The sequence below is a fragment of the Podarcis bocagei genome (genome assembly GCF_964188305.1).
Source record: "Podarcis bocagei genome assembly, chromosome: 6".
Classification (NCBI taxonomy): domain Eukaryota; kingdom Metazoa; phylum Chordata; class Lepidosauria; order Squamata; family Lacertidae; genus Podarcis; species Podarcis bocagei.
In genome coordinates this window covers 48,097,188-48,113,427 of record NC_138130.1, presented here as the reverse complement: position 1 = coordinate 48,113,427, position 16,240 = coordinate 48,097,188, and the positions used below count along the sequence as shown (strand labels likewise).

At 41.6% G+C, this 16,240-nt stretch overlaps 2 protein-coding genes across 15 annotated transcripts in view; one reads left to right on the top strand and one right to left on the bottom strand.

The window, feature by feature from the left end:
* The window catches only part of TSPAN7 (tetraspanin 7), a 73,168-nt gene extending 67,640 nt beyond the window's left edge, over positions 1–5,528 (bottom strand). Inside the window, exon 1 of the mRNA XM_081197822.1 lies at positions 5,381–5,528. Within this exon, the coding sequence (XP_081053948.1) occupies positions 5,381–5,461 (81 nt within the window). The 5' untranslated portion in view covers positions 5,462–5,528. The remainder of the gene's footprint in view (positions 1–5,380) is intronic.
* LOC308589027 (uncharacterized protein) overlaps positions 1–16,240 on the top strand; it is a 159,142-nt gene that overhangs the window by 118,240 nt on the left and 24,662 nt on the right. For 5 of the 14 annotated variants that reach the window (XR_014009022.1, XR_014009023.1, XR_014009024.1 and 2 more), the window contains exons 1-2: positions 8,814–13,152; positions 15,841–16,063. Coding sequence is in view for 1 of the 14 variants with exons in the window: in XM_081197824.1 (XP_081053950.1) it covers positions 12,980–13,152 (173 nt within the window). In the remaining 13 variants the exon portion in view is untranslated. Of the gene's footprint in view, positions 1–5,769; positions 6,654–8,813; positions 13,153–13,756; positions 14,001–15,840; positions 16,064–16,240 lie in introns of those variants that run through there. The other 9 variants (XR_014009020.1, XR_014009021.1, XR_014009028.1 and 6 more) reach the window with 8 other exon arrangements.

Genomic DNA, 16,240 nt, shown 5'->3' with positions numbered 1-16,240 from the left:
ACACTTGCTGTTCAGTAGTCAGTATTTTAAAGTAGTTAAGATTGTATTTTAACATTGTGATTTAAACATTCACAATGCACTTCCATACTTTTTCTTTCTTAGTGTAGGAAATAACCAGCTCATGTCCTTAAAATAGATAAAGGTTTTAAAACGCTAGTCTACTGATTTCAATTTAACAGTGATTTGTGCAGGACCCAAAAAACCAACTCGTTACTTTCTGCATCGTGACTACTCTTGGAAAAGGCAGAAACTGTTCAACTCACTTTACACTGTTAGAAGGCCCAAAAAGAACCTACCAGTACATTAAGAAGGGATGGGAAGCAGCCCTCTTAGCTGATCTTCTCAAAGCAATTTGCTGAGATGTATAAATGCAAAGTTGAATCAGTGAGCAATAAAACAGAAGCAGTCCAAGGAAAATATGGGGTAGGGGGAGTGTTGATTCCACTAACCCAATTAGACATTCATTGCAGGAATGATTAATGCTACCAATAATTCAAAGGCACACACTATTATAAGAACAGAGTAAATTTGGCATTCTAATATACAGTTTGTGCTTCTGTGAATGAGGCTGGATCAGCAATTCCATTGCAAGTGCCTTCTAGGGAAATAAAATTATCATCTTTATCTTTTTTCTATGCATTGTTTTGCAAGACTTTTATATTTAAGTCCTACAGAAAGGTATTTGCCAGTGTTCCTCTGAGATTCATAATAGTATGGCACCATGTTTGTAAATAAGAGCAATTTGCAACTACAAAATGGGCACATGACTTACGGTAAATTGCAATAGCAAAACACAAGTATAATGAAAGAAGCAAAGAGTCCATATACTCCATCCCCTACCAAAATCAGAATGGAGAGAATTTAACCCACCCAAATATGCTGCCTACATTTCCTCCCACCTCATTCTCCTTATTCACATTCCCATCCATAGAAAAGGTATATTAAAAGCTCACGCTTTAGACTGAAAAGAATGTGGCATTTCCACATAGCCCTGAGGTATAGGCACTAATAAATCTGGAGTAACCACCATATTATGAATGAGCTGAATTCTGGTAAACAACAATGGCACTTAAGCAGTCAAAGGGTGATTTCTGTGTAAATGCAACACATTAGACCAGGAGATCTGTGAGTGATCTTCCAATTTTCCCCCAAATGAAAGCACCCAAATTTCTTGGGGGCAGTGAAGTGGCAAACAACTTTCTTCCCACACCATCCCCCTGTTCCTTTACTATTTCCTTTGTAGAGGGAAGATCCAAGCAAGAAAAAGCTATTTGTATTTTTCATGCACAGGGCAAATAGAAGTTGCAGGAGGGTAATTTAGATTGGGAAAATTGCATTGGTGGGGGAACGTTAAATAACCCTGCAGCCAGCAGCTACCCCAGTCAAAGTCCCCGCAGACACATGCCTTCATTTAGTTCTATCAAAAAAGCAGATCAATCAATCATGGATCTCCTGCAGTAGCATGCAGTTTGGCCCTGACTCATCACTGATTGGAACTAAGGCCCTGTTCCCACACACCATTAGTGAGTGCAAGCCACTTCCCTATGGCTAAATCTCACAGCAGTGCAGTAAGTGCAAGAATGCCAGAGTCCCATAGACACCTGCATGGCTTCTCAACTGGGCATCAGTTGACTGGGGAAACCCAAGTGATTTGCCACAAGGTTCTAGTATTCATGCATATGCCAAGGTCACGTGGGAATCCCATTGCAGGAAACCTCCCACACCAGTGACAGCATCAGCGTTATGTGTCAACAAGAGCCTAACTAAAGCAGAAAAAAGTTAGAAGAATGCTGTTGTTCATGGTGTGCAACAAATGCACATTCATTGTGAAAGGAACTGTGCAAATGTGCAAGGGATTCATCATACTCTCACAAAATTAGAATTCTAAAGGTTCTCTAAGAATCCCATTCTTACTGCTTCACACAGGTTTGAAACCTATTTGGGGCTGCAATGAAGATGTAACCTTCATGTCTAATTCATAATTATAGGAAAGAACGAATGTTTGGTTTTTTCTTTTAAAGCCTTTTCATTCCTTGGTTCACCATGACAGGCCCGTAAAGCACCACTACTAATGCCTCCTTACCATCCTTTTAAAAATGCCTATTTGTTTTGGTCCTACAATGTCCCACAGTGTGTAAACGTTTTTTATTATCCTGGGATTATTGCTCATGAAAAGAACTAGTTAGACAGACTTCAAGGCACAAATCCTCTCTTTAGCCAGAGAACAAGATTCTCTAATCATCTGCAGGAAGCCAACATTTGCACAGATAACACCAAGTGATTTCCTAACAATATTGAAGGAATAACAGTGAGCATTTTAAAAAATAATAATCCGTGTTTCCAAATGCAACACTGCAAAGTCTCTGGATTCTTATACCTCAGCCTTGCACAAGAGGAATCACTTGTAGGCATAAGGGGATAACAGTGTTTTCCTTCCTCTTAAAGCTGTATTGTTTTTCTTTTGGGAGACAGCACAAACCTTGCTTGAACAGTACCAGCAATGAAGGGGTAAGGAGAGAGCTGTGAAAAGAGCTGGATGTGTGCATTCACTGGAGAAGGACCTGCCACCCAATCCTATGCATCTTTACTCAGAAGTTGGTCTTACTCCAAGTAAGTCTACATAAGAAAGCAGCCCTACAAAATAAAGTGCTTTAAAAACGAAACAAACAGATGTAAGTTATAAAAGCACTGTGTTCACTGGGAGCTGTCCTCCAGGTTAAATGATAATGCTGGTGCTGGAAAAATGATTTGCTTAACAGAGCTTAGGCGGAAGGATGTTTTACATCTCATCACCGCATTCCACATGACAGAGCTATTAAAATGATAATGCGCAATCAGCTTTCCTCAGTATGAAGTGACTAGCTTGTTTTAATATATTGCATGGTAGACATGCAGATTAAGGCCAGCGGGCTATTATATTGTATTGTCACTATATACCACTGAAGAGTTTTTAATCAGCAAATCATTGTCACAACATGATACGCTGTTTATGTCTGTCATCTTCTGAACAACATACCAGGTTACTAAGAAAATGTCATTCCCCAGACGCTGTTTGAAAATTCAGGGCTTGTGTTACCCATGACTCTTTATTGTATCTGGGTCACAGATCATACTGATCATACTAATAAAGTAGTAATATTATTACACTAGCAATGAGCAGTGGAAGATATTCTCTCCCCCACCCCACCCCCGCATTCCCTCAAAGCTGTTGCAAGCAATGCCTGACGTCAGCTTGAAGGGAAAAATTCACCAGCCCTCAAAATAGTAAAATATGCATCATACACTGTTTATCTATTTATTTAAAGTATTTCCAGACTGCACTTCATTCAAAACAATCCCATAATGAGGTACAAAGTATAAAAGCAAATCACAATAAAATTAAACAAATACATAAAAACCTTATATAACGTTAAGTCCATAATCAAGTACCGGTATAATAAATGAACAAGTCTGACGAGGATAGGCTATTCCACTCCACAACCAATTTAACCGAACACCTAAGTGAACAAACATGTTTTTAACTGGTAGCTAAAACCTTTCAGAATCAGCACCAGTTTAATTTTTTGAGGGAGGGCACTCCACGATTGGAATGTTACTGTAGAGGACACCTCCCATACAAAACTATGCCCAGCTAACACAGTACACGGTATGAATAATCAGCAGGAAAGTCTCTTGAAACCAATAGTGGATAACACCTAATAGCTGTACAACCTTATACTCCCATCAGCAAAACCGAAGCAAGCCTTATATGTTACATTCTTCTAGCCCCTTGATTCCAAACACATTTACATGCAAGTAATCCCCACAGACTTGAGTGGAGTTTGCTTCCACATGTGTGCTGACAAGCACAGCTGACTACATCCTTAAGCTTCCTTTGTCGAGCATGTGCTAGCATTTCAGTACTGTGAACCACAACATCTATTTTTATTACTGTGATTTAAGAACAATAAAATGTGTATTTCAATGCTTTATTACTGTGGGTAGCTGTGTTGTTCCAGTGGAAGGAGACGAAAGGACAAATCAGGGGGAAATATCACACTTTCAAGCAAAATGTTCTAGCATGCAAAACTCACTTTCTAAAACATATGATGCTGATTCTCTATTTGCATATGCTGTATGTGCCAACAGCTACATTGACAACCACTACTGTGAACGAGGAGCACAGCAATAAAAGTTGATCTCACTAAATGCAGGTGGCATTTATCCAAATATAATATGGGAGTGGGCAGTGCTGAATAGTTAGGAGAGCTGCCTGCAGTATATGCAAAGGCAAAGCCATGGAGACAACAATCTTTTTTTTTTTTTGAAAGGCTGCAATTTATTTTAATGCAGGATATAGATATAGATATATGTTGCTTTTTACTGTTACAATAGCTTCATCAGTGAGCTGTCAATCATACTTCCCACACATACTGGCTGGTAGAGAATTCATATATAATATAATCTATAACAGGGTTGTGTTTTAAGCTACTGACTTCTCTGTCTATTCATGCATGATGCACCAATTGCCCATTCATAAACACCACAGTTCTCTTTATTCTTACTACCAGATTCATCCATCTAGGAGGCAGGTTGCAATTTAAAAGTCATTTTGAGCGGTCCAGACGCCCTAAAAAGTATCTAGCTTCCTGCAATAAATGCCCTTCTGTCCTGCGCATATGCATGCGCATATAGATATACAGTATATATATGAGAGAAATATCACTGTGAGGTGGTTAAGACGCAAAACGCTCCCAAAAAATCCAGGCAGAGGTACATTCATATAACGATTCTCTACTGCAACGACATGACCGTGTCGGCCAGCCCTCTGTCAGGACAGCAGATTGATTACGAATGGCTTTATTACAACCTTTCAAGGCGGAGGTGCTATTGCGAGACCATCGGGAAAAAGCGGGGGGGGGGTATATCGTATCACAGAAAGAGAAATAAAATGCATTGCGTGAAGCTCGCCGAGGCCGGCAACTTTCTTCCTGACGCTGCTTCCGAAGGAGCTCTTTTATGTTTGAAAGAGGTGCTGGTGGTGCAAATCAGGCACAATCCTCAAATCCCTTCCTCCATTAGAAAGCCAGTCAATGATAAACCAGGAGCCGAGCACGGAGGGCAGCGCGACTCGCGCTGCAAAATCTCCCCAGGCAAGGCGCCGTTTGCGCAGCAACATGAGCCGCTGCAGCTCCCCTTGCAACGCACCGTTATCTTCCCCCGTTTACCAAAGAGGACACACACACACACACACACACACACACACACACACACACACACACCCTCCCGGGGCGCAAGGCGAGGGGATTAATTGCCGCCCCCGGCGCCCCCCAACCCCTCGCCCAGCCTCCCGGGGCTGCTTCCAGTGCGGGGCTTTGTTTCCATGGCGGGGGACACTCACCCAGAAAACGAAGGAGTAGATGATGAGGAGGGTTTTCAGACACGTTATGACGGGTTTGGTCTCCATTCTCCTCGATGCCATAATACTGAGATCCCGGCTGCTGGCTCTGGGCAGGGGAGGGAGGAGGAGGAGCCGCGGCGGCGGCGGAGGGAGGAGGGGCTCCGGGCTGGCTTCGCGCCTCCACCGAGCGGCGCTGCTTCCCGCCGCCTGCCTCTGCTCTGCTCCCGATACGGCTTGCTGCGACGAGGGCTGACAGGCCGAGCTGCTCGCGCGCGCTTCTGGACCGCTGCCGCCCTGCGCCCCGCCGCTTCCCGCAGCCGCCCCGAAACGCCACAGCTTGGCATTGTGCGGTCACAGCGGCGGAGAAGGCGGCGGGGGAGGTTCGCACGACGCGCCTCGGCACCTGCCGCGCCGAGGAACGCAGCGGGCGGAGCGCGGAGAAGGCCCGCGTGTTCCCCTTCACCCCCCACCCGCAGCCACCCTTTTCTTTTATAGACGTGTTGGGATTCGGGAAGGAAGGGTGCTGAGGGCCAAGAGCAAGGGGGACCCCGGGGTGGCGGTGGCGCTAGAGTCGTGCCTGTTTACATGCAAAAGATACGCAAGCCGTGGCGCAGAAAGAAGAAATGCGTCTCTTACTGAGGGGAGATTAGAATGGAGGGGAGGGAGGCGAATGTAGGACGCGCCTGCGAAGGAGAGAGAGAGAGGGAAGGTGCCGGTGACAATATGGCACAGGGGGCTGGTCTTTTCCGTTTCCTTAACTGAAAAAGAAGAAGAAAGAGATTTGCTCATTTGTATTTTAATCCAGACCACACACACACACACACAAAGTGATCAATAATAGCAGGGACTTTGCTCCCAGGCTTACAAAACATGAGGTACAAAAGGGGGAAAGGGGGGCTGGGAAGGAGAAGGAGGAAATAAACTGAGGCACAAGCTGTAATTGTGGCACTTTAAAGGCCAGCCAATGTGGTATGAGCCTTCGATGGATGATGCATGACGATTTGCAGGTACATAAATACTTGACGGGGAGGGGGTGGAGATTGTAGACAGGCAGAGCTGAATTCCCATGATCTCTAGCCTTTTCCGTGCTGGTTGGAGCTGATGGGAGTTGTAATCCCTTTCTGATGATGACCACCTTTAGGATCCTCGGAAGCTGAAATGTCTTTTTCCGATGTCAGTTTTGTATCCATTCATACTTTTGCATAGATATTGGCCATAGATAGAACGACGTTGCTGGCAGATGCAGACATCTATCATTTTGGAAGATGAGCAAGTGAATAAGCTCCTGATGTTGTGGAAAGCATTTTTAAGTCCTGTAATAGGGCTTCCAGAGTAGATGTGGGGCACAGAGTTGGCATCTGAGTCCACAAAAGTTCTAGTAATTGCTCTTTCTGGCAAGGAGGGGGGAAATAAGAGCCCTGCCACAGGTTGGTCCCATTTGCAATGATGCTTTTCCAGGGAGCCTCTCCCAGTGATTCTGGATCATAGCAGAGGCCAGTGTGCACTGCCCTTCAGCTCTGCTGCCTTGGTTGGAGCCAAGTGTTCTTTTCTGGCAGGGAGTGGGGAAGGAAATTCCCTGCAGATGCTTCTTCTGTGGTCAGTTAATGAGGCCAGACTGGTTTTCCCCATGCTATTATGTTTTTCCTGGGAAGGAAGGGAGACAGTCTCCCAGCAGCCCCTGGTTCCCTGGTTGAGGACAGAGACCCTTCAGCTCTGCAGTCCCAGCACAACAGGCAGTTGACCAGGCTGTCCCTTCTCACAGGGAGGGTGGAAGAAAACTTCCTGCGGCGACTTCGGTCACACCCACACATTTAAAGCACATTTAGCACACAGCTAAAGCACATGGCTTCCCCCAAAGAATACTGTTAACTAATTTGTTAAGGATGCTGTAGCTCTCTCAGAAGTATGTAAGGTATGGATGTGACCTACTCTGGTCAGTGGATGAGGCCAGGTTGCTCTCCCTCTGTACAGAAAAGTTGGACATGCCACTTTCATCTACATCTGCCAAACACAGGCTTCCACTTCAGGAAATGTCCCTGAGAACATTGGAACCCTACATGCACATATAGACAGCATGCCCAGCTGACTTCAGGCTGGGCACTTGGCACATCCTTTCCCCCAAATGCCATACCCTGAAGTGGCTACATGAAAGGTCCCTTGCAATGCAAGGTAAAACCATATCTTCTAAACTGTGCCCCTCCCACCAAATGGAGAATGATGTGTTTATTTAGAGATGATGGTGAAATAGCATTCTTTATACAGAATAAAGTAATATTTGCCATTGGTAGTAAGAAACACTGGATTGTGTGACACAGGGAAAGGATGCATGTGATCTAGTGATCAGGGGGGAAATAAGTACTTGCTTTCACCAAATATCATGTGCCACAGAAACTCATGTGTTTTAACTACGTAAACTAGCACAAGTCAAACAGTTGTAATGCACTGTTAACATATTACAACTTGCCACAATCCTGAAGCTACTTCATACAAGTTAAATTTACTTCAGTAGTAATACTTCAGAATAAGGAGACTGAGAATTACTACAAATTGTTCAGGGTCAGTTGAAACCAAGTTAAAACCAACATTATTGAGCTGCAGTTAATGAACTAGTTGATCTCCACACAGATCAAGTAATTATTTCAGTCATTGCTGTCATTACGGTACAACACAAATGTCAATCAAAACTAGAGCTGGAGTCCAAGTCATTTCACTTTAACTCATAGTAAATGAGAATCAGACATTATTCCAAGTAGAACTTTGAGTTGGCATTCATTATCAATGTGTTTGGTAACAGCCAACCCAATTCTTGGAGTGCTAGTTCTTATTTATTAATTTATATAACACTTAATGTGAAGACTTTGAAGTGATTTACAAAATATAAAAAACTATTTTACAACACCATTAAAATACACAGTAATTGAACTGCACAATAATAACACACAACAAACAAACAGTCCCATTAACATATAAACATTCATATTTAAAATGTATAATAAACTATGGTTAACACAACAGGAAATGGAAATACAACAGGAAATGGAATTTGATTATACTGATATGGGTGTGAAGTAAAGGATATATAACAAGAAAATAATGATGGAATATAATTTCAATATGTGATCACAGTGGAGAGACTTTTAACATGGATACGGATGGATGAATTTACTATTACTCAATATGAAGACATGTTTGTGGGAATTACTAGAGGCAAAGTTGATATAAAAGGAAAAAAAGGTTGACATTTACTACTAATAATAACTATTTGGGATCTCCTCTTGGAATTTTTGTGGGAAAAGGAAATGAATGATTTTGAGATACTTGGATATAAAAGAAATATTGTTTAACAGAAAGTAGAGAAGAATGTTATGGAGTGAATGTCTTAAATAATATATTTTAATTATGTAACTGGCAGATAGAAATTCAGAAGTCTTTTTTATTTTATTTCTTTTCCTTTTCCTGTCTTCTTCTTGCTTCTTTCTTTTTCTCTCCCCATCCCTCACCCCGTTTTTGTTTATTTTCTTTCTTCTTTTGTATTTCTGCTCCGGGCCTTTATTAGGGTCCAAGGATTGTGACTCCTGGGGGTAGTAGATGGTTGATAGAGGGACCTTGGGTGGGAGGCAGGGAAATGTTGGTCTCTGAAGATGAGAGGCTGGGAGGCGAAGGAAAATATCCCAGGTGATAGCTTCTTTAAAAAAAGTAGCTTGAAAGTAGAACTATCCAAGTGAAATTAAGATTACACTTTTTTCTTTCTTTCCTGCACTTAAGGCTGTCACTATTCCCCCACTCCTGGAAACATTTTACTTAATCTAAAAAAATATATGCATAAAACATTATTTATTGGAGCTGTAGTAAAGTTTAGCTGCTCTCAGGCTATTAAGCTATCCTTTTTCACTCATTAAACCACAACACATTTCCTCATGCATTATTTAGCATAAAAGCGTGTAACCTCTATTGTTCTTATCTAGGTAAATCATGTTTGTATTCCAATCACTTTTCCTTGAGCTTAGAATTTTCTTCATCTCCATTTTACCCAAGGACAGCAGGATTGCACCACTTTCCCATTTGCTCAAGAAAGCTACCTTGTTCTGATAACAATAAGTTAGTGTTTTTGCTTACCGTTCCAACTCCCTGTTTTCTTTGCAACCAGCTCTCTATTAACTCCCTTTTTTTCTCACCTTGTGTTCCATAGTGTGCTCTCTTCCTTCTGCACCGCCACAAGATTCTCTGAACCCTGTTCTGATACCCACTCTGCTTTTCTCTGTCCACTTCACAGCAAAGCCCTATGCTTTCTTGTGTTACATGGTTAGTTCAAGTAAACACTGGGGGGGGGGGGAGACGGGACACATTGAGGATGAACATACCTGGAAAGCAACAGTTTCAGGCAGTCAGCCTTTTGAATGAGGTCATCCATGCATTTAAGAACCCTGAAATATCAGGATTATATCATGCTGGCATTCTTGCATCCTTATTCCTTTTGATAGGAAGAGGTGATCCTTAGCCCGCCCACCCAACCCTCTCCTTACATTATATGCTGGTAGTTTGGTATCTGCTGCAGTGCAAAATATCATTTGAGAAGTCCAGGAATGTCCTGCTGCTGCTAACTTCTTCAGCATTGCCTTTCCTGGAAACTGGGCCACACATTTTCAATGAATTCCAACGTCACACATGAAATCTATGTAGGACCTGTTGACAGAGGCTAGCAAATGTAACATTAATGTAATGCCCCCCCCCCCCCCCGAGTAACCCTGCTACCATCTCTTGCAGCAGAAGCAACAAAAAGAGTCTTGTGGCATCTTAAAGACTAGCAAATGTATTATGGAACAAGCTTGGGGGAGTATAGTCTACTTCAGACACATGACATATTATCCTGAGTTACAGGTATATATGTATGTGGGATCCAACAATGTAGTTCCACTAGGGCAAAAACTTTCAACTGTGCAACAGAACTTTCCCTCCTCTACAAACAAATTTCTATAGGTCAGGCAATTGTTAAAAGCCTAGGAAGCATGCCAGAAAACAAGTTTTCAACCTTAATTCCACAGTGTTTTCTGTCTGAGAAACTAGGGACGTACTGTGGAAACAATGTTGTGTGCAGGCTGAGGAGGATGAATCTCAGAGGGGCAGGAAGACCTGCAACAAGAGCTTAATTTGTGTGAAAGCTAACCAAGGCCTGCAGCCTAGGGATTATAACATTCTGTAAGAGGCAGTATTTATCTGCACACCTTGTATATGATTGCCAAGGATTTGAGAATACGCCTTTAACTGCTATTGAATGAACCAACAGTTCCACCTGTGAGGAACTAGCGTAAGATGTTTTTGTGCTAAGGAAAGTAGTACTGGTAAAGGAAAGCTTGTACAAATGATGTGAAGCTGCTATCAAAACATCTCATTGAAAGCTACACTTAGAACATAGCTAAATTACAGACTTACCTGGTTTAATAGGCCTTGTCTCTTGCCAAGGAGCTCCAGGAACAGTGATTCTGTGAGAACAGGCAGGGACCTAACAAAAATTTCCGCAACCCTTTGGGGGCATCTATGACAGATGAAGTAGTATGAAACCAGTGAATGTTTGCTGTGCAGATATACCCCTTCTGAAAGAAATGTTTTGCAGTTGTGCTTTCGTAACAATTATCTTTTCACATGATTTTTGCTAAAACAATCTGTTCTTCATATGGAAAACATGTAGCGTGGAGGTGACGGTAAAGAGACAACAGAGGATGAGTATGGATTTCATTTCTATATACTGGAAAGATGGGAAACAGATCTCTGACCAGTTCCTTCTTAGGCTCTGCCAAAAAGGAAATCGGTGCCAGCTTCACCACACACGCTATGCTTTCCACTGGCAAATCATGCATTCAGAAAGAGAAGTGTGGGAGAATATATGTGAATCAGCTCAGAGGCACCGGGAGATGCTTTACTGTGATGTGCATAGCTCAGAAATCAAAGTGTTTGAAAGGTAAGGAATTCAAAGCCTCAGAGAGCTGTGTACAATTGCTCAAGATTGCTGTTATAAGTGAAATTATCTAAGGTGGCTAGGAATGATGACAGTGTCCCATCAGCTTCTGAGAAATTCATGATTCATGTTACCAAAATGTACAAAGCTGCCCAAATATTAACAAAAGGTGGAACAACCTTTGGAACATCTTCAGACAAGACAGAGAAGTTACAGTACAAAAACACAAATCATAAAGATCAGGTGCTACAAACATCTGAGGTTCTCCTGCTGTAGAAAAGTAACTGTATCCCATCACTTCTATCCTAAAAACACCAATGTTACATTGTTCTGTCACAGCTCCTTTTCATGGAATGTACAAAATTTATTGGTGTGAGCAAAGCGTCTCTTTGTTCAGTCGACTTTCAACATAATCCATTTGCTCTGGGGGATAGCAGAAGAAGCAAGAAACTGAAAACACGACGTTTTTCCTTCCATAGGGATGGATCAAAAGGCAAAGTCAGATTTCAGGATGTGGCAATGTATCCATTTGGTCCTTACTGCAAGATATGGCACCTACCTAATAGCCACAATCCCCAGCAGAATCCTCTGCACACAATATGGCGTGTTTTTTTTACTGTCAGGACTTAGAATGGAAGAAATAGCCAGAGGTAAGAAGATGACAACAAGGAATGTGTTGATGTTGCAACAAAATGCATTCCACACCTGGTGCTCGTGCTATTGCTTTTTAGGCGGATTTAGTGAAGACCGTTTTGTTCTTCAAAGCCTCATAATTTTAATTATAGTGGTAGATCACTTTTAGTGCTTTTAGAACTTTGCACTAAGTTATTCCCCTTCCTGGGTTTATGTTGGTTTTAAATTGTTTTTAGCTGTTGTGCTTACATTGGTTTTAGCTGATTTGATTTATTCGTAATCTGTTTCATTTGATTTTATCATTTAAATTCTGCATTGCATTTTGCATTTTTAATGGTCTGCAAACTTCCCAGAGAACTCAGTTATAGGGATGGTATCTTACTGTAACAAATAAATAAATCCTAAATGGCTTCAGTCCTGTATACCTGAAGGAGCATCTCCATCCCCAGACACTGAGATCCAGTGCCGAGGGCCTTTTGGTGGTTCCCTCATTGCGAGGTTACAGGGAACCAGGCAGAGCGGCTTCTCAGTAGTGGTGCCCACCCTCCCGTCAGATGTCAAGGAAATAAACAACTACGTTTAGAAGACATCTGAAGGCAGCCCTGTCTAGAGGGTTTTTAATGTTTGATGCTTTACTGTGCTTGATGTTTTAATTTATTGGAAGCCGCCCAGAATGGCTGGCACAACTCAGTCAGGTGGGCAGCTTATAAATAATATATCATTTTTGTTATGTTACTGAGAGTCATAGTTAAGAACAGTTGTGAAATAGAACACGATGTTCAAAAGAAATTGAATTTTATTCTCTGAGCATCTGGAGTGGTCTAGATAAAGAGCCCTAGCAAGCATGGCCAATAGCCAGGAATGATGGGAGCTATAGTTCAAGAACATCTGGAGGGCCAAAGATTCCCCACATTTGGCCTAGATCTAGAAAATGTCTCAACTCTCACGCCTTTCTACCTAATTCTACATAATTCTTCTGATTATTTTCTTTCCCTTTCTCTCTCTCTGGTTAGACAGTCACCAGAGGAATGCTCATGATTAGTCCTTGCAGAACCACTTGGAAAGGACAGCACTACACTGTAGATCTGAATAATTTCATTCACAGCCGTAAGGAGTCACAAGAAGTGTATCCCATTCAAGTTCGGCCAGTTTATCGCCCCCTCAATCAAATGGTGCAATTCCTAAAGTAAGTCCTTTCACTTGTGAGATACTTACAAATAGCATTTTGGTGGGGCTGTCAGATGATACTTATTATGCCATTCATGAGGCATGCTAGCTCAGTGGGAAGCAGCCACCAGTTAAGTGATATCTTTACAAAATAAGGAAGCGACTCTCCCTCTATTGCAGTGCTTTCCACTATAAATTCATCAGGATTTTAATGTGCATGTCTCCTACTGTACAATTCTGTGTGCAATCTTGCCTAACATACCTGTTTTATAAGCCACTTCCTTTAATATAATGCATTTCTGTATTTTCATTTCAGTAGCATATGCATTAGTATTAGTATTCCCCTTAGTATATGCATTTTGTACTCTTATTTTTGGTTGGAAAACTGCATTACAAAGTTCAGAGAAATGTGAATTCTTACGATAGCTGCATTTCAGTTCACATATTGTTTCATTAATTGGGTTCATATTATGTAGACTGACTGAATTTCTCCCCCGGCCACCACCACCACTTACAACTTGCAAGTATTGAATGCCCTGCCAGTGTCCTTTCAGTCCCTAAAAGGGAAGTGTTTTATTTGTAATTTAGATCACTGCATAAGTGCAATCACCTCCTACTTTCAGAACACTTCTAACTGGACTGCGAGGAAACCTAAACCCTTACATAGATCCTATCCCAAGGGAAGATTTTACAGATAGATACTGTGACCAGTATCTTGCATCCTGGGCCCCAATTATTCCAGGAAGGGTCAAATATGTGCAGCATCCAGTGGTAGCATCAGAGTATGCAGATCTTCATGTTTGTTCTCACATGTGATTCTGGGGAGTTACCAAAACAGGCACGACTATCTCTGAGATAAATACGCAGGTAAAAGAGACACATTAACACATTTCAGTTGGTGCTGGGTTGTGACTAGAGCTTTTGTTTCTTGAGCAATGACTATTGATTCCAAAGGAAAATGCATGCTTATTGTTATAAGATGCAGATTCTGCTGAATGGAAATCTTATCCACGTCTCATTGAAACGAATGGAAGTTGCTAAGCCACAGTTTCTGGAGAACCGTATTGTACATGACTAGAATTAAAACTGTGTCTTTTGGAAGGAACACTTTTCTAAATATTGATGGGGAACTATGATCAATGAGGTGTATGGACCCAGTTCTATCCGACTGAGACCAGGAGACTGAAATATCAAATTGCTAGAGCTCAATGAGGAGGACTTTCCTTTTTATGCTGTCCTGTGTTCCATCATTAATCACAAAAGATTGGCACTGCCAGTGCCACCAACAGAAGCAAAACAAATGAGGAATTTCCAGGCAATGAACAGAAGCATTTAAGCCTCCAACTTGGGTGCTTTAATTGTTTGACTGTATATCACTGAGAGACTTAATGAGGCAACTGACAAATATGATTAAAAAAACCCTTCTACCTGATTAAGAATTCTTTGAAACTTTAAAACTTGCCCACTTTAGATCAATATAATATATTGTAATGACTGCCACTAGATTTCATTGAATGTTAGAACTGGACATCCACTCGCCCTTCCATTCTAAACTGAGAGTTGCAAATGGTTTATTAGGAAGCTTGGTGATGGCTGATGTGCCTTCTTTGTTTTCATTGATGGGTGGCTGATTGGGAGGCAGCCTACACCATTTTGTGATTTTGGCTATTTTTCTGCTCTTTTAGATGTGGTAGCTGTTTTGTGTCATGTCATGCCTTCCCCACACAGCAGCCATTTTGTGTTTTGACACGCCATTTTGTGGTTGGCGGCCAAAGCACTTTCTCAAATTCCAAATGCACCAACTGGTTGAAACAGGTTGGCAACCCCAATTCTAACCACAGTTGCATAGAAGGGCCTCAAGAGCCAAACATATTTCCACAAGTGGCTCATCTAATAAATCTTTTCTGTCTTAATTTGCACCTTCCATCAGAAGCAATTAATGTCTCGGGACACAGAGCAGAATGGAAGAACAGCTTGGAAATATACCTTTTTTCATGGCAAGAGACATATCTCCTAATTTCCAGAAGGATTTTTACTCCTAGCTCTTCAAGCTGCATCTTGTGATCTTAGGCAAAGGCATCTATTTTGCTTCTACTATAGGCTATGCACATGAATCCCCCCCCAAAAAAGTGGACTGCATTACATGAGAACCCCCACCATGTTTTGATTCCTGTGCTGATTGTTCAAAGAACAGATATGTGATATTTAGTAACTGCCAGTCCTACCTACATCTCCTGATGCATTATAAAAACTTATGACTCTGTTCAATTGATAAATAATTGGTTTGACACAAGTTAAAACCAATTAAAACCTGATTAAAATTGTGTGATCTGCAGAGCTGCAGAGCCAACTTTCTGACCTGACGCCATCTTAACTAGAAATCTTAGACCCTGTTCAATTAAAAGCAGCATAAGGAAAAGTTCCTTGATAGTAAAAAACAAACAAACAAAAAACTGCAAGAGTGGGCTTAATTTGTTTAAAATATTTTCAACTGCTTGTCTCACAGACTCAAAGCAGGTAAAGTAACAATAATATGCAATATTAAATCATATGACCTTTCAGATAGAAGACAGATGATTCAAGTACTTTCTGGTATTGCTTTTTATCGGTTTGTAGTATAACAGAGCTATTCCTCCTGCTTTCCGCTGGGAAGAGCCTATTAAGGGACAGACTGTCTGCTTAATTAGATTTTTTTTATGTGATCTAGGAAGTGGGTGCAGCTCTAGCATTGGTGACTAAACTCTATAAACTAGTTTAGTCCTATGAAAAGGGAGACAGAAGGCCCACCCATACTCCACTTCATCTGCATTTTGCTGCCTTTACACTTCGCTGAGCTCATCTCTTCACCCCTCTATCTCCCATTAAGAAACAGCAGCATGACAGAGCAGAGTTGAGATGAACATTGTCGCCGCACCATACCATCTGCTATTGTAAGTATCTAAACATCCTAACTTGTTATACAGACTGCTGTCCAATAACCCATTTAAGGAGACATGTCTATGATCTTCGTTTTACTAAAGTTAAGAGCAAGTTATCTGTACAATAGGCCATAAAAGCACACAGTCATAATTGCAGAACTGCTTTAGTTAGAGACAGAAGACTAGTGT